The sequence below is a fragment of the Vanacampus margaritifer genome, chromosome 4 (genome assembly GCF_051991255.1).
Source record: "Vanacampus margaritifer isolate UIUO_Vmar chromosome 4, RoL_Vmar_1.0, whole genome shotgun sequence".
NCBI classification, from domain to species: Eukaryota; Metazoa; Chordata; class Actinopteri; order Syngnathiformes; family Syngnathidae; genus Vanacampus; species Vanacampus margaritifer.
Window position 1 is genome coordinate 6,255,053 of NC_135435.1, and position 19,263 is coordinate 6,274,315.

The 19,263-nt window shown below is 36.9% G+C and overlaps 2 protein-coding genes across 2 annotated transcripts; one reads left to right on the forward strand and one right to left on the reverse strand.

The window, feature by feature from the left end:
* Positions 1–3,310: 3,310 nt before the first annotated feature.
* On the reverse strand, positions 3,311–8,136 carry hddc3 (HD domain containing 3). Its single transcript, XM_077564663.1, has 4 exons — positions 7,931–8,136; positions 4,176–4,231; positions 3,834–4,074; positions 3,311–3,509 (listed from the first exon to the last, which is right to left on the reverse strand). Exons 1-4 carry the CDS (start codon positions 8,058–8,060, stop codon positions 3,379–3,381), a joined length of 558 nt encoding a protein of 185 aa, XP_077420789.1. The 5' UTR covers positions 8,061–8,136; the 3' UTR covers positions 3,311–3,378.
* A 958-nt stretch (positions 8,137–9,094) lies between these two features.
* Positions 9,095–18,709, forward strand: vps33b (VPS33B late endosome and lysosome associated). The gene is made up of 24 exons (XM_077563679.1): positions 9,095–9,322; positions 9,410–9,537; positions 10,598–10,678; positions 10,769–10,830; positions 10,918–10,967; positions 11,261–11,328; positions 11,424–11,469; positions 11,551–11,645; positions 12,648–12,752; positions 12,850–12,940; positions 13,017–13,094; positions 14,849–14,922; positions 14,995–15,081; positions 15,151–15,241; positions 15,331–15,405; positions 15,539–15,603; positions 15,687–15,741; positions 15,813–15,859; positions 16,753–16,885; positions 16,996–17,069; positions 17,157–17,258; positions 17,341–17,416; positions 18,067–18,174; positions 18,502–18,709. Exons 2-24 carry the CDS (start codon positions 9,442–9,444, stop codon positions 18,579–18,581), a joined length of 1,839 nt encoding a protein of 612 aa, XP_077419805.1. The 5' UTR covers positions 9,095–9,322; positions 9,410–9,441; the 3' UTR covers positions 18,582–18,709.
* The last annotated feature ends 554 nt before the right edge of the window (positions 18,710–19,263 follow it).

Sequence of the window (19,263 nt, forward strand, 5' to 3'; positions counted from 1 at the left end):
ATTTTGTTTTAATTAATTACAAATCTTCAAACAATGATGGATAAGGACAGCAGACTGTCTAAGGAAAAGCTATTGTGTAGGTCCAGTGGAATCAGCAACATGACAGCTGTACAGGGTGTCCTCAGCAGGTGGATTCATATCATCTCCAGCCATCACAACATAGAAAGGGAGGATGAAAAAAAAAGACAGTTAGTGGCAAAAAAATTCAAGGCATACATACTGCACCAGATGAAGCCATGTATAAAAAGTAAAGTAAAGCCATGCATGGTCGAAAGAGAGCAGTCAGAGTATGCATTTATTTATTTTATTTATTTATCAACACATCCTAGTGGTGACAGTGGAACAAACTGAATAAGCCTGTCCTCTAACTCCTATAACAACACCCTCCACTGTCACAAAATCAGGTGAAAGTGAGCGAACCCCACAAGGTTTTCACATTAATTACTTTCACTAAAGTTGAAATACTTTTCAGTAAAAAATAAACTACTGGAAAAGGAGGTTCAATATAGGATTCACCCTAATCCACTTGTTGAAGCCAGTGGCACACGTATTTTTTTGTCCAAACGCTCTAACTCATGTCTACAAAAAAGAAACAAATGTTAACAACAAAAAGTATACTTTTTTCTATAAGGGTCCTCAAGTTACACATGCTGAAATAAAATAGATTTTACTTACATTGATAATTTGAGGTTTCTGATAGCTTCAGGTTTCACTTCAATCCAGCTTGTAATACAATTTCACATGTGAATTGTAGTAATCACTACTGATATGTCACACCTGTTTTGAAGAGGGCAGAGCGTATATTCAGTAGCAAAGCCATCATTTAACTCTCACAGGGCAACCAACCTGGCAGCCAGCTCCCGCACACACTAAAATCCAGCTTTTTCCCTGGGCAACACAACCACCAGCAAACATTCGCACCAACGGTACACCAGTGTAAGTGGCACTGGAGGCAATGTGGGTACCACTAAAACGTCTTGCCTAATGACGCAACGACACAACTTGGAGAGAATGGGAATTGAACAGCAGATCATCTGGTTACTTGACAACCAGCTCTACTTCCTGATCCACTGTTGCCACCCACACCCAAGAAGAAATAAGTCAACTCTCCAACTTTCCAAAAGTGAATAAATGGGACTCATGAGGTCCTCCCTCCAGGGTGGGTCACAACAGCAGGAACAAAATTAATATACAGAGAGTATATTGTGTTGCTACATTTATATTTGTACTGTATTCTAAATTTTCTTCTGCAGACAAATGCCTTTTGCTCTGATAAAAAAAAGGAAGAAAAAAAAAGACTTGAAAATACTTTAGCTATGATTCAGTATTCACTCAGAAATTCTAAGTCAATTTTACAAGGAAAGTTTGGAGTACAAAGTTACCAGTTTATTAAAAAAAGAAAGAAAAAAAGGCTACTTTAAGGGTGAGGTACAAATCCACAACCTTCAGGTTGGTGGACAGCCAGTGTACCACCTGAGCCATGCCGCTCCTGCTGAGTGTTAGTATATTGCTAGTGTCAGGTGGAATTCTCGTACCTTCAAAGTATGTTGACTTCATTTTTTTAACAGTCCAGCTATGCAGTAGAGGGACAAACAAGGTTGGTATAACTCAGGTGGTAACAGTGGTTGTCTCCCAACCTGAAGGTCATGAGTTCTACTCAGTACTCTCCTTATAAAATTTCCAGAGAATACTGAATCATGGCTAAACATTTAATGGTATCCATCCATTCATTCATTTTCCTAACCACTTGTCCTCACAAGGATCGTGGGGGGAAGGAGCCTATCCCAGCTGGCTTCGAGCATTAGGCGGGTTACACCCTGAACTAGTTGCCAGTCAATCGCAGGGCACACAGAGACGAACAACCATCCACACTCACAATCACACCTAGGGACAATTTAGGGTTTTCAATTAACCTGCCATGCATATCTTTGGAATGTGGGAGGAAACCGGAGTACCCGGAGAAACCCCACGCAAGCAAGGGGAGAACATGCAAACTCCACCCAGGAAGGCCAGAGCCTGGACTCGATCTCACGTCCTTTGCACTGGGAGGTGGACGTGCTAACCAGTCAGCCACATTTGATGGTATCTTATAATACTCATGTTTTCAACAGCCCTTGAGGAACCAATTCCAAAAATTGTTCTCTGTATTGAAATGGTTCTTACAGGAATCCGAAGCGTGCTCTCTATGAATGTGCGAACGCGAAACACAATGATTGGGACGTTCATCTGCAGGTTGTTGCTTTCTTTTGTAATGAAATGGAAACACATTTTCACACAGCTTATTTAACATGTTCACAATATAAAAAATCTAATAGTACCTATTCTATTATTGTTTCCCCCCCAACTTTTATAAATAAATAAATCTACCTGTACAGCCCATATTTTTTGCTTTTCACTGCCATCCACGTCTTCATGAGGTCCTGAACCCCCGCCCCATGGGAGTGGATTTTCAAGTTCTGGATCAAGAGCGGGAGTTGGACAGTACAGCGGCCTGCTTACGTGAAGGCTTTGAATGAAAAGGTTGAGATTGTTCTAGAAGATGGCCAGCACATTACAATTAGACCTAAATCAATGAGAAAAGCTGTTGTGGTACCACACGACAAATTCAAATCCAAGGTTCTGATCTTTGAGATTTTCAGCAAAGGAAAGGTTACTCAGCAGAGGAGTTGAAGCGAGTCAGGCCATGTTCCTTGGAGCCAGGTGATAAAATAATGATTGGGGAAAAGTGGAGATGCACCAAGGACCATTTACTCTGACAGCAGTGTCCACTAAAGATGTGTGAGTGTACAATGTGTATATAGCATTTTTTTATCCTTCAACTTTGCACAATTACAATAAAGTTTAACATAATGTAATCATCATTTTCAGTGTGTCATTTATTGAGAATCTTATCATTTGTGCAAGAAAAAACAGGAAATGTAAGCATATTTAAACTTTCTAAAATGTTAGAAAGAATATGTGGTTCATATTGTTTCAATAAATTGTGTTGAAACATGACGTTTAGGTTAGGTTTAAAACTGGTGGGACCATGCAAGAAACCAGTCGGGCAGGTGGAACCAATCAGGTACCAACACCGATCACATTTGGTACCTGTGCTGCTGCTTCTTCGTCTGCTGTTTCTTCTGAGTGTTTTTTTCTTCTTCTTAATTTTTTCTCAGGCTAAGACGAAACTTATCCTAGTAATTCAAATGGCTAAACCTATGATGCTTTTAAAGACTGCAGCCCCCCCGTTCTAACAGTGCACCCATTTGGATGATACAGTTAATGAGTTGCTCAAGTTAAGACTTTAGAAATACAGAAGTACTGTAGGTACAGGTAAACTATTTATTTGAAAATGTAAAAATGGAAGCTCTGGATATATGTTATCTCTCTGCCATGTTAGCGTTGCACTCCTCTCTGTCTGAACAACTCCCCCAGCTTCTCCTCCAGAGCCGAGTTGGTACCTTTCAGCCTATTTACAACATCAGAGGCCCACGAAAAATACTGCTGAACCCGTTCAGCCGTCCAACCTGAAAAACACAAACAAGAGGGTCAAGTTGTAGCGAATGGCATTTGAATCTTTGTTTTTGTGTGGCATTATCTTTTATTAGATGCAAAATTGAGCAATTTGGCTCAGTTTTTTTGCCTCAAGTAGGCAATTACAGTAAATTACTATGTATAATAAATAACGTCATTCAGAGTAAAGAAATTGGAAAAGTGTGGGGGGGGGGGGGCATTCTTGTACAATATTTATTTTGTGTTGCTACCCGTATACAGTACAGGAAAACAATCTGTCAAAAAGATGCTTGCTGGTGAGCAAAAACCACTAAATAGATGGACAAGAAGCAAATTACCGACAGGTGTGCAGCGGTTCAAATCCCTGAGGTTGTACAGTTTGTCTGCCAGTTTGACCAGTTTGGCCTGGTGGCTACAATGAGACGCATGTTCCACCTGTAGACGCTTCCTCTCCTGTTTGGGCAGACTCTTATCATCGGTCACCTCCTGAACAATGCAGGCAACAATCTGTCCAAACTTTGTTTCCAGCTCTTCTGGATTTGTGTCCGTGTCCTCCAAAGTGTCATGAAGAAGAGCAGCCTTCCAGGGATGAAGGGTAAAAACAAACACACATACAACATCAATTAGTGGATGCAAAAGAAGAGAAATGGCATGACTGCATCAACTTCAAGTCTGCATACTTGTAATACCACAATGTCAGTGATGCCAGCTTCATGGCTGAGAATCCTTGCTACTCCTTAACAGTAAAAACACAAAGCAGAGCATGAGAAAGAGTCATTGTGGACACTTTTGACTGGCTGACTGTATAGTGAAGGTAAAGATAGAATGTATTGTACTTGTTCTCATGCCAGTATATTATTAGTAGTAATTTTTTATTCTTTTTTGTTTACATTTTATTTGTAAGGGCTTTTTTATTTGAATACCTCAAATGGCTACAGATGACAGATACATAAACAAGCAAAGCAGTCAAGTGTACACCTTTCATGATCACAAACTGTGAAACACAATCATAAACTGAGCACTGGGCATTTGCTAATAATAAGCTACTGAAGGCCATGCATTTCACATGATGCATATTTGATTGAGTTAGTATGTTGGCAAACTCCAGCATCAATTTCAAATAAATTATTCATTAATCCTTATGCACAGAAATAACCCACAAAAACGTCAACGTTATACAGCTGCCTTGTAATATTTACTTTCAGCTTACAATGGTCATCAAATATATTATACTGTACGTTTAAAATGATTTCTTTAATTCACCTTCTTGTATTTGCGATTTAATATCTACTATAGCACTAACTTATTTTAAAACATGCAGGTAGGTAAACGTGTTTCAGCAGCTTATGACAGATCCAGTGCCGCCTTTGGAGTCCCGTAAAGTTAGCAAAAGATTGGCTGATTCTGTGTTGTCGGTCCAATAACTACAAAATGAAACGTCATTGCAACACAAACGATGGCTTATTCCAATCTCTGTGAGGTCGTTAACGTGCTACAATTTGAATTTCAGTAACACAATTTGTGGTCTGAGTAGTTCATGTGTCGTCTTGCTTTTTCAACAGGCTGCCCTAAGACACGGGTCTAGGGACCGTCAACAAATAGAAGCTGCTGAAAAGAAAAAATGCCATTAAAAATCCATAACGTCATCATTGTTCATTGTCGTGTTTTTGCAATAATTACACACTTAGAAGATGTTTATCTGGTTTCATTACCCCCCCTTTGTATGGGATTCGGGGCAACACGAAATTTTAGAAGTGCGTTTGTTTCAAATAATACTCAATAACTTTAATGATAGATCCTTAGGTATGTATATCTTTAGGTCTCAAATCACACATAAATGGGGATTCCCTGCATATACTACACCTCTTATTTCATCAAAATAACACTGTATTTTTCAGAATTTTTTGTTGTTAATGCGTAATAACTTCATGATTGTGCATTTGCATATCGCCAAACTCACATCACACATGGATGGGGACCTCCTGCTTATACTGCAACTCTTATTTCATTAAAATAACACTTCCTGTATTTTTCAGAATTTAGTAGTTTTTAATGCTCAATAACTTCATGATTGTACATCGTCATGTCTCCAAATTCACATCACACATGGATGGGGACCTCCTGCTTATACTACAACTCTTATTTCATCAAAATAACAGTTCCTGAATTTTTCAGAATAGTTTTGTTCTTGTTGGGGAAAAAAAATAAATATATATATATATATATATATATAGGGGTGTTGGAAAAAAATGGTTTGGCAATATATCTCGATATTACAGTGCGCAATTCTCAAATCGACATGCGGCCAAATCGATTTTTAAACATCATTTTTTTTATGAGAATATTCAACAAAACGATTAGGATTCACACATTAGGCATGAGGAATGTTATATTAATGGAACATTAAGCCTTAATATTTTTATTTCAGTGCTGTTCAAACATGAAACAGACTGCAACCTGTTGTTAAATGCAGTGGCTCAATTATAAGCCTGAATTTTCAGATAAATAAATACATTTTCATACAAATCTTACAGTGTACATGTACAAGTTTACTGATTAGTACTTTCTAAATCTGAGTTTTAAAAAATCGCAATAATCAATTTATAGATTTGCACCGGGATTAATCGGTATCGAATCGAATCGTGACCTATGAATCGTGATACAAATCGAATCGCCAGGTACTAGGCAATTCACACCCCTATATATATATATATATATATATATATATATATATATATATATATATATATATATATATATATATATATATATATATATATATATATATATATATATATATATACACATACATATATATATATATATATATATGGTTGTGTCTTTTTTTGGGGTGATAAATACTATATCATTGCTAGCAAAATACTTTGCCAACACTTGTAAATGGCTTAAGGTGAAGCACATATTCACAGATTTTAAGAAACAGATGCAATGTCAAGATACAAGGACAAATATATGACAAAATACAAGGACACATCTGTCGAGGAAAGACACATCTGTACTTGCTCCTGCACTTGCTCGTGATTTCTAACTATTTTGTTGACATTGGGATTTTTAACTACATTGTTGCAATATGCCTGGCTGAAAAAGAGCTGTCGAGACTGAGGAGATAAAATCTTCTCTTGCAAAACTCAAAGAAATGGTCACCGAAATACTTGAAATAAAAAAGAGCATCGAGACACTTGTGCAGGAAATTCAGCAGGTGAAGAAAGAGACACAAGAAAAAGATTGATGCATTGTCACCTTGGAACAAACAGTGGATTATTTGGAACAGAATCATTGTATCAACGATGTGATAGTTACAGGTATCCAAATTAAACTGCGGCGCGGCCCTCTGGCGAGAGCTGTGGCCGGCAAAAGAGCAGAACTTTTTTCTTCTTTTTTTTTGCACTCACTCACACGAACACGCACACATGCAAACATCGTCTCCCAGGCGGGGAAGCGAACCCACGCCAATTTACATCGGAGGCAAGTTCCACTTATGGAGAGAAATTTTATTTTCAATCAAACAAAAAAGGGATTTGCAATTTAAAAAAAATCTGTCAAACAAAAAAGGGATTTGCAAACTCAAAAAAAATTCAATCAAACAAAAAAGGGATTTAAAAAAAATAAATAATTTGCTAACAAAAAAAACAATTGCATGCAAAATTAATGGATTTGTTTTTTGTTTTTTGTTAGGTTTTGCAACGCCTGACTTTTGGTTGCGAATCAGTTTTTTGGTTGCGGATCTTTTTCTGTCTTGTGTGGGCTGACCAATGAACGTTGTCGCAGCGGCTTCCAAGCTGACCAATTAAAAGGCTTCTATCATCGGTTGAGCGGAGGGCCCCACCCACACAAGACAGAAAAAAGATTTGCAACCAAAAAACAGATTCGCAACCAAAAAAAGATTTGCAACCAAAATTCAGGAGTTGCAAACAAAACCTAAAAACTTGCTTGCAAAAGTTTTTAAAAAAACAATAAAAATCCATTAATTTGTTTTTTTGTTTGCAAATATTTTTTTTTATTTGAAATCCCTTTTTTGTTTGATTGAAATGTATTTGAGGTTGCACATCCCCTTTTTGTTTGATTTTTTAAAATTGAAAATAAAGACAAATTTCTCTCCATACCACTCCGTGACCTCGAGGCCTGAATAAGAACCTTTGTTGACTGTCCCTGCGCATTCTGTCTCCGCGTCATCTCTTCATAAGAAACAATGTCATGTTCCTCATTTCGATGACAAGGAGGTGCATTCAAAATAAACTCATATCAACTTGTAGGTCACTGCCTATATTATTGTGGTTAGACAGAAACTTAGTTTGCATTTTAATGATGCTTAGTTATTATGTTATCGAACCCTTAACTTCGAATTTGCGAATCACTTGCTAACTTTACCGGACTCACCTGCAAGTCTCCTGACTTAAAGCAAAGCGCAACTTACCAATCGGGTGGTTAATATACGGAGTTTGTTCTGTGTCTTTACGACGCTGATTTCGATGCTTTTCAGCGGCGAAATTAATCGTCTCGAGCAATAACACGGTGTCTGAATTCATGACGTACCGTTTACGCATTACGAGTTAACGACTCCACAATGAATGTTCGCGTTAGAGTTATGCCTTTTTTTGTGGCAGGCAGCACAACGTGTTCGTTTTCTTCGGCATCCGGTGGGAAACACACACTAGGATCTGTTCCTACAAGTTGGTGCTTGTTTTTTTGTTTTTTTTAACCTTCATAACAAATTGTGTGCTCGCAATTACGTACGAATTGAATGAAAATTAATTTGTCCCAATAGTTCAAATACGATGCACTGTAGCCTACATATTTATTTATTTATTTTCATTATTATATCTCAGCTCTACAACTGTCCCAGATTAGAGCTTCGTAGCTTTGTACATTGACAGTCCTGTTGTCAGGTAAGAAAGAACATTGACAAAAGAGTAGTGAAGAGATGAGTATTAAAACTTATAGGCATGGCAAGGAATGTTTATTTATAAAGCACATTTCATACACAAGACTCCATGCACTTAACCAAAAGCGCAACACCTAAAAACATTTATAAACACAAGAGCTGAAGACATCTGCAAAGTAAAGCAAACAAACGAACCTTATTGAAATTACACACTCACACACAAACTAAAATTACACGGTCAACATTTAAATGCATTTACAAACAAAATATTTAAATTAGATAGATTTAATTGCAAAATAAAGAAATCAACTAAAAAAAGCTGTATAGTGAAATTGATTTGAAGTGCTTGAAAGGCCTCATTCAAAAAAGGAAAAGCATAGTCATTAACTTGGATTTAAAGACATTATATTGGGGCTGACTGTACTTCTAATGGCAACTTAATCCATTTGCTTGCATCATAACAGGTAAAAGCTGCTTCACCATGTTTGCTTAAAAACCTGCAACCGTTTTTTCTACTTGGAACAGATACTTCCTAGATTGATAGACTTAGAACTAGGCTGTTTTTTTTTACATTTTTGACTGAGGAAAATTCTCAGTTATTACAGCCAAGGGCGCCATGATTGGCACAAGTTGTGTCCAATAGGTGGCGGTATCACATCATTTGCCAACAGCGAGCAACTGTGAAAAAGAATAAGCCCCGCCCCTAGCCGCTGTCAATATTTCAACATGATCAATGTTATCGTTTCAAACGCTCTCATATTGTGTTGTTTCAATATATTACCACAACTTTAGTAGCTGAATACTATCGCGTTGATATAAGAATACGATGATCTTTATTGTCCACAGTTTGTGTGCGCTCTGAAGAGTTTGTTTTTAGCATTAAGCTGGTTTAGCTAGCAAGGGAAAAAAAGGTGCTGGTCCGAGGTTAGTTTACTCTGCGTCTTAATTAATTGTAAAAGATGCGCTTTACATGTGATGTGTTTTTAATATTTACTATATGTCTATAATCAGTGGGCACGTGTGCCGATTTGGTTCTCGGCAGCATGGCTTACAGTGCCAGGAAAGATTGCCCGGAGCTCCCTGATTTCTCTCTTCTCAAGCGACTGGCCAGAGACCAGCTCGTCTACCTCCTGGAACAGGTAAGAACATTGAGCATGTAATCGTGTTTAAACATATCCTTCTCGTTAGACTTTTAGACCAAATTTATAACACAGTACAGCAATGTAACTGCTGCATTGACCATTCATAACGTGTTTTGTTTTGAGAGCTCCCTTGTTGTAAACGCATCAATTAACCACATTGTCACTTGAATGTTTTTTCTCTATCTAGAAAACTGGATTGTGCGTTATATTCAATAAATCAACCCGTCTACACGGCCATAAGTAATGTACTGTCTGTAATGTGCAGAACAGGGCAATATTTTGAATGTGTGAAGATTGTTTTACTTCTGTGTCTACTTTATATTGACACTACCATAAATTTAATACTATTAGTTGTACCCTCAGGCTTTAACACCTGTGGCTTAACTCGTACTTTTTACCAACAGTTCCACCCCCAAAATACTTAGCTTTCCAAATGCATGCATAATGTCAACATAAGAAGGCAGTAGGCACAAGTGTTCGTCAGAAACAAGGCCGTTTTTATTCCTAAACAGTATATTTAATACAATATGATTGTAGGCCAATGAAACATTATGCACAGTGCACTTAAATATAGGAGAATAAACTGTACAAAAACAGTTATTCAATGAAAATGTATTGTACATAAAATTTAAGTACATATTGTAGTAAAACAAACATTTGTAAATAAATAAGTGCATGCAAATACTGTATGTTGTACTTAAAGGTTAACTACAACTTAACTGTGGTTGTAACAATTGTACTGCACAGCATTTACAAAATAATAATAATAATAATTGTCCGTCCATCTGTACGTGCAGTTCAGTGTTTATTTCTCTCAGTAAGGTTGGCAGGTTTTTTTCTCTTGTATTTGCATATGTAATATTTGCGACTTAAATCACAATAGTGATTTCTGAGTGAAAAAAGTTCAGGCTTCTAAATAATGTGGGTGCTCATATAAACTGAATTGTATGGTAAACGTTTCCAACTCGATATTAGATCATGAGCCTATGTGTAATTATTAAAAAGATACTTTTAAACACAAAGTCCCCATTTCTGCCCATGTTTTTTTTTCATGTAGCTTCCAGGAAAGAAGGACCTTTTTATTGAGGCAGACTTGATGAGCCCGCTGGATCGTATTGCAAATGTTGCCATCCTGAAGGTGACCCTTATCCACTGCTTCAATTAAATTTCCTTAACAATCAATTACAAAGATTTTAAAACATTATTTGTCTCTCTGTTTTTTCAACAGCAACATGACGTTGACAAACTGTACAAAGTAGAATGTAAACCCATAACTAGCACATCAGATCAGTGAGTACTCATCAGACAATGCATCGAAACATATACCAGCATATTTCAACAAGTAGATGTCTGACAATATGACTTTATTCTCTTGAGGCTTTGTTTTCTGATCCGGCCAAGAATACAAACAGTCAAGTGGATATGTGGTAAGTTTGTCCTCATCTTAAATGTTTATTGATTGTTAAATTATTTATTTAGAATTAATCATTCACATTTTCAACGCTTACAAGCAATTAACATTACATAACAAAATAAATGAATGAAAAAAATAATAATAATAATTGGTGACATCTGTTGTTTATTATGACAGCTGTTTTAAAAATATGAAATGAGATGGGTCGCAATAGCACGTTCCAGTTTCAATAGACCAATTAAGAACCTATAAAATTATGTCTCCCTTATTTTTGCCCATTTCATGATGCATGCCTTCGCTCTACAGATGTGGCCAAAGCAGACAAAGCAGCAGGGAAATTTAGACGATACAAAATTATATTTACTCCTCAAAAGGTACCTGATATTCTGGTGTTTAAACCAAAACAAACCTTGATTTGTTTGCACTGAATTTGATGATAGTAATGTACTGTCCATGTTCTGTCTTCCAGTTTTATGCATGTGAGACGGTGCTGGAGGAGCAGGGAGTCTTTGGAGGTAGTATTTCTTGTACTTTTGCATTTCTTGCTGCTCACCTGTACAATTAGTTTTAAAATTTTCGTTTTTTATATTCGTTAGACGTGACAATGGATGAATGGGCCTTCTATCTACTTCCTCTGGATGATGACATAATCAGTCTGGAACTCCCCGAGTTTTTTCGGGACAACTACATGGTAAATAATGCACGCTATGCCTGTGCTAAATATCTGTCATTTTTTTAACGGTGTAAATAACTATAAATATCAAAGCGACAGAACATTTTTCTTCTGTATATCCAGCGCTAATGAGTTGCCACGCCACAGCTGGATTCAGATGGTCAATGTCGCCTGTTCTTCCAGGACATGAATGACCTCATAGCTAATTGTCCTACTTCTTAAAAAAAAAAAAACACGTCATGAAAAGCTGGTGAATCTAGCACCCTCAACCTGGATTTCTCTTTGACATGTTTACCAGTTCACGTCAAGGTTATTTTAGTTAACTAAAACTAATGAAAAAACTAAAATTCAAAAAACAATTTCGTTAACGAAATAAAATAAAAACAAAAATGCTAACGAAAACTAACTGAAATGACATTTTATGTTTACAAAACTAACTAAAATTAACTATAATTATAGCAAAAATGTCCTTAGTTTTAGTTTTTGGTAATAAAATTAATGCATGAGCCTTTGGGGATGATTTTAAATGTGATTTTAAGTAGATTTATTTTGATATTAACCGCAATAAGGACATTTGAAAGTGTGTCACACAAAAGTGACATCATCTAGCAGCAGCCAATAGAAAAGCACCTTTTTTAAACTGCAACTAATACTGAAACTAACAGAACCACCTTGAAAACTAATTGAAACTAACTAAATGTAAAAACCAAAACTCAAAACGAAATAAAAACTAACTCAAATGAAAAATTCCTAAACTATAATACCCCTGGTTCGCATAAATACTGTGTCAGCACACTCCTTCACAAAAACAAACCAAGCTGGTGTATCGTGTAGGTAATGCCAACCAATAGTAATTGAGTAAATTTCATTTAAATCAACACTTTTTTTTGAATATTATATTAACATTGTTTCTTTTCATTGCTCACTCTTCCCTCAATGATTACACCATTATGCGTAAGCTCAACTGAAATCATACTGTATAAATTGATGCGTCACAAGTCTGATTGTATTTTCACCCAGGCTGGAGACCTGCGTTGGGTGAGGACAGCTGGCAGCGCTCTACATCTCCTTCACTCCATTTATGGACCCTTTTCAAAGGTTTATGGTATTGGAAGGTGTTCAAAGGTACAGCCCTTTAACAAAAGCTTATGAGGGGATGTAAGTATTTTGTTTTGAAAAAGATGTGTAGCTGACGTTCTTTTTGTCCTTTGTCTTGTATCAGATGGCGTACGAGTCTTGGAGAGAGCAAGCGGAAGAGGGAGACCAGAAGGCTCGGAACACTGAAATTGGAAGTGTTTTCTTAATTGATAGGGGTGAGGAGCTGTGAGTCAATTTCTCACCTTGTGTCATTCCTGCTTTGCCCACTAATTCTGTGAACTGTCATTACAGATGTGGACTTTGTCACTCCGTTGTGCTCACAAGTGGTGTACGAAGGACTTGTGGATGATATATTCAGAATCAAATGTGGTGGGTAACAAGCTAGTCAGTATTCATGGAGGCACTTACAAACCCAATTCCATTGAAGTTGGCATCGTTGTGTTAAACATAAATAAAAACACAATACAATGATTTGCAAATCATGTTCAAGCTATATTTAATTGAATACACTACAAAGACAAGATATTTAATGTTCAAACTGATAAATTCATTGTTTTTAGCATAGTTAACTTAGAATTTTATGGCTGCAACACGTTCCCAAAAAGTTGGGACAAGGTCATGCTTACCACTTTAACAACATTCAATAGACCTTTGGGAACGAGGACACGAATTGTTGAAGCTTTGTAGGTGGAATTCTCATTCTTGCTTGATGTACAGCTTCAGCTGTTCAAATTTTGCGGTCTCCGTTGTCCTATTTTACGCTAAAGAGGTCTGGACTGTGGGCAGGCCAGTCTAGTACCCGCACTCTTATTATTACGAAGCCATGCTGTTGTAACACATGCAGAATGTGGGTTGGCATTGTCTTGCTGAAATAAGCAGGGGCGTCCATAAAAAAGACGTTGCTTGGATGGCAGCATATGTTTTGCTGTATATACCTTAGCGTAATAATGGTGCCTTCACAGATGTGTAAGTTACGCATGCCCAGCCCCATACCACCACAGATGCTGGCTTTTGAACTTTGCGTCCGAATGGTTCTTTTCCTCTTTGGTCCGAAACACACGGCGTTCACAATTTTCTAAAACAATTTGAAATGTTGACTCATCAAGACCACACACTTTCCACTTTGCATCAGTCCATCTTAGATGAGCTCGAGCCCAGAGAAGCCGACAGCGTTTCTAGGCGTTGTTACTGTAAATGGTTTTTGCTTTGCATAGTAGAGTTTAAAGTTGCACTCACTTCGGGGGTGAACATTAGGTAGACCCCGGATTCTCACCCGGGGGTCGGTGGCCATCTTGGCCAATTGATTAAGTACGCCCGGCATTCTCACCACCCCTGTCCTCCCGGGGCGGCAGCCATCTTTGATAAATGATTAGGCACAACAGGAAGTAACCTGATCTTGATAGGATTTTTTTTTTTTTAATTGACAAGAAATGTCCCGGAAGTGGCCTAAATCAACAGGAAGTGACTCAATCTCAACAGGAAGTGACCTGATTTAAACCGGAAGTGACCCGGAACTGGCCCAATATTAACAGGAAGGCCACAGGCATTCAATGTTGGTTTTTCGGCCTTCCTGCTTACATGCAGTGATTTCTCCAGATTCTCTGAACATTTTCATGATATTATGGACCGTAGATGATGGAATCCCTAAATTCCTTGCAATTGTACGTTGACAAATATCATCCTTAAACTGTTCGGCTATTTTCTCACACAGTTGTTCACAAAGAGGTGAACCTCGCCCCATCTTTGCTCGTGAATGACTGAGCAATTCAGTGACGCTCCATTAATACCCAATTACCACTTTGAACATTAAATATCTTGTCTTTGTAGTGTATTAAATTAAATATAGGTTAACATGATTTTCAAATCATTGTATTCTGTCTTATTTATATTTAACACTGATATTATACAAATATTTAATTATTCATGAAATTGCTTCATATACTTGGTGCAATATATTGTAACAAGAATCTTGTATACAGCATTGCAATTGTTTTTTTAGTTTTTTTTTTAGATGTTATTAAGATTTGTCAGACCATAAATGTTTTCTTTTTGTACAATGTATTGACACATTATACACAGTTACATTTACATTGCAATAATCACAGACCTTTTTCCCTTCACAGGATGTGTGGAATTTGGGCCTGATATTTCCTCCTCAGACAAAAGCATCAAAGTTATGCTGAACTCTCAAGATAAGGTAAGAATAGCTTTAGAGGTGCCAAATGTCCTCACTCAAGCACATTTTTAAAGTTGCTTGTCTCTTATTTAGGTCTTCAATGAAATCAGAAATGAGCATTTCTCCAATGTCTTCAGCTTCCTCAGTCAGAAAGCCAGAAATCTCCAGACTGCATATGATGTAAGTCAATTCAGCGAAATTCTTCATTAGACTTTGTGTAACTGAAACCTTTATTTTTAAATTCCGCAGAAGCGTCGAGGGATGGACATTAAGCAGATGAAAGCATTTGTGTCCGAAGAACTTAAAGGGCTGAAACAAGAACATCGGCTCCTGAGCCTGCGTGAGTGTCGGAGCAAAGTAATCTGCATCAGATAGATTTGATTTGCTTAATTTTGAACAAACTGTGTGGCTGTCACGGATCTTTCTTAGACATCAGCGCAAGTGAGTCAATGATGAAGAAGAAAACAAAACAGGATTTCCAGGAGCTGTTGAAGACAGAACACTGTAGGTTACTTAGAATTTTTTTTTTGCATCAGGATGTTGCTAAACACGGGAAAATCCTTCTAATTTTTTTGTTCATTTGATGTATCAATTATTTCATCGCAGTGACACAAATGTTGTCTTTTTTCCCCGACAGCTTTGCTCGAAGGTTTTGAAATCCGTGAATGCATTTCTTTCATTGAGGAACATATCAACAGGCAGGTGAGTTTTCTTAAAACATCCAGTGTTGTTACACAATATAATGCATGTAGTTAAAAGCTAACTTGATGTGATTTTTTTTTCAGGTCTCCATGACAGAAAGTCTTCGACTGCTTTGTCTTCTGTCTTTAACAGAAAATGGTAGGTTGCTTTACAAAAAAAAAAAAATCTCCTGCTTTATTGTACTTAACTGTAATTTGTGTATCCTGCAGGCCTCCTGCCAAAAGATTACCGGTCTTTAAAAACACAGTATTTACAGGTGAGATTTCACATCTGCTGCTGTTATTATTGGATTTTCATTTTTGTCATAACATAGCATAACATCATAAGAAAAACAATATAAATTAGCAACTTTTGCTGCTTCAACAGTAGCTGAAGTTGCATATTTGAATCCTTGGAGTAGCTGCATTCTAAGACTACGTAGGTGTAGTTCAATAAATTACAATACCATTTACTTTGTTTCATTTATTTGAGTAGTTATATTCAAAAAGTGAAACTCATATGTATATCATATAAACATAACATTTTCAGAAGGCCAATTGCTGCCAAATGTTGTATAAAATATTTGTATTTGTTTTTTTAATTTAATATTCAGATTGATCTGAAATGATGACTTAATGGTTTTGTTAGCTATAAGTTATATTCATTAAAAATATAAACAATTGCCTTTTTTGGGACTACAAAAATACATTTATTTTGATGCACCTGTATAATGTACTGTATGTATTAAAGACATTAGCTAGTATTTTTGTGTCTCATATTGTTGCACCCATTGGAATATAATGCTAGATTTAATTCCGTTTTAGTTCCCCTTTGGAGTCCTGATTTGACTCAAGATTTCTGGAAATCTCACAATCTATGTAAATAATTCTGTCTGTTCATCCTAATTGTAAACTTCTGTATTAGCAAAAATAATTAAAACAGCATCTGCAGTACATTTGTAGTGCATTTAGCAAGTGAAAATCATAATTGTATCACATCAAGGTCCATTAATTGATCCTTAGCATTTAAGTGTGTACAAATGCAATACAAGAAAAGTATACATTCTCATCATATCAAAAATGTTCCCCTCCATCAATGCTGACCTATTCTTGTGAGTGGCTGTTAAGTACAGTATGTGTAGTCATCCCTTGTCTGTTTGCCCCTCGTTAGAGCTATGGAGTGGAGCACCTGCTCACATTTGCCAACCTCAAGCAGTCGGGGCTGCTTGTGGAGCAACAGCAGGGTGAAACGCTGACTGTTATGGAGAGCAAAGTTGGTAAACTGGTCAACGATAAGACAGCAGGTAAAGGCAGGCTTTAAGTTTTCTGTTGCAGGGTTTAACATGACATCTCAGGTGATTATATATATTTTTTTACATTATTTTTTCACATTATTTTTTCATTCCTTTTCCAGGGAAGCTAACAGATGCCTTTTCATCATTGGCAAGGAAAAGCAATTTCAGAGCCCTAAGCAGAAAACTCAATTTGGTATGAAGTTTTATCATCTTTGATTATATCAGTCTGATTTCCTTTGGTCATTAGCCTGCTCATAATGTGACATTATTTAATGAAAAGGTGCCCAAGTCAGATGACGAATATGACCTGCGTGTCCCAAAGGACATGGCTTACATCTTCAGTGGTGCCTACATCCCACTGAGCTGCAAACTCGTAGAGCAGGTAAATAAGCGGGATTTCTAATTTTGCATTCAGCTGGGTCAAAAAAAAAGATTACTGGTACTATTTTGTGCGTAATTCACAGGTGTTAGAGCGAGATGGTTGGACTGGGCTTGAAGAAGTTACCAAGTTGCTAAATGGGAATGAGTTTGCTGTCACAGGTAAGAATTTGAAGGGATGCGGATGCAATTGCAACGGTGAGAAATTGTTTGCTTTCTTTAGTTTCATGCTATTCACATTGAAGGGAATGTTTTCCTGAAAATAATATACCATAAATATACACATACACAATACAGTACTTATAACACATTTTTTGTTGCTATTATACATGTTAATAATAATAATGCATATGTATTAAATATTATTTAAAGTCATTGTAATGGATTCTCAGCCCTTGTGACAATGTCCAAGTGTCATCAGCAGGGTGAATGAGGAGACAGTGTTAAAGTACTTTGACTACCAAAGGTAAAAAGGCGCTATACAAGTGAAAGCCCATATAATATTGCCAGTATTATACCTATAAAAAAAAACAGTCATTTGATTATTTTGAGTGTAGCATATTATTTTTTATTACCATATAAATACAATCTGCAGTTTGGAATATTTACTATATAAATATATCTAATTCTTGAATTCTCACAATGCTGATTATGAATGTATATGTTGTGTTAATAATGCTTCTGTGATGCCTTAATGTCCCTCGCAGGCTTAATAAATATCTGTATCCATCAGTTGGCGCCTCTGTTTTGCCAGAGTAAATGCACCGTGGTTTTGAATGGACATGTTCTAAAAGTTTTCTGTTTTGTGTCAGGCAAAAACGGAGCAAAAAATGAGGCACAGCGCATCGTCGTTGTCATGTTCCTTGGGGGGTGCACATACTCTGAGATTTCAGCTTTACGTTTTCTTGGTAGAGAAAGAGGTAAGCACAATTTAAATGTGATCATTCAAAATAGAAGCTTGAAACTTGATCCTGTCATATTAACAGAATTAGGGCTTAATGGCATACTCTGTGACAGGACACAGTCACCTGCTAGAATCTTAGCACATAATCATCACTGCAAGTAGTAGATTAGTTTATGAATGCGGGGAAAGTTATAGAATACCTCTAAAAAATAATAATAATATGCGCTTTAATGGAACTAGCTCAGAAAGCTTCATGGAATTTTCTGTTTTAATGAGTTACTGCTATGAGTCTCAAGCACAATGTAATGCTGATTTTCTTTATCGTTTTCTTTTTTTAATACAGGATATAAATTTATTGTGGTAACGACTGCCATTACAAGCAGTTCAAGACTGTTGGAAGCCTTGCTGGGAAACCATGTATGATGCCTGTCAGCCCACCATGAGGGACATTAGTCACAAACATTCCTGTCACTTGACAGACAACTTTGATAGTTGTCGACACAAATTGAATAAAGATGGGCAACAATAAATCAAGTCAATATTTTATTTTATTTTTACGATGGTTGTTTTGTCATTTTTAAACGTCTGTACTGTACTGTCTGTCCTACACTACAACGTTTAATCCTTGCCTAATGCTGCATTCGTGGGAAGTCAGAGTTTCCCGGCCGCCGACCAGGAAAAGCGTACTGGGACCACGTACTTGACTGGAAAACCACATTGAACTGAAGTCCGACTTCGGGTCGCGAAGTGGGAAAGGACCCCGACTTTGCACATGCTTCAATCTGACGCCACTAGATGGCGACTATATTCTGTATTCGAAGAAGGTGGGAAGTCAGAAAATTCCGGCCTCAAAGTCAAACACGGACAAAAATGAAGCCATTTGTGTTGTGAAGACAGGAAAAAAAACTGGAAACGCTGCAGAGAAATCAATGTATTCAAGCTATGAGCAAAGACGGTGGCAATGTAAGATGGCCACCAAGGAAAGCGTCCAAAGCGAATGTAAACGATGACTGTTCCGTATCGCGTTGGTTTACGTGAATTCACTTATTTTGAATAACTGAATTAATGTTACAATAAATGAATATACGCATTTTAAGTTATTTCG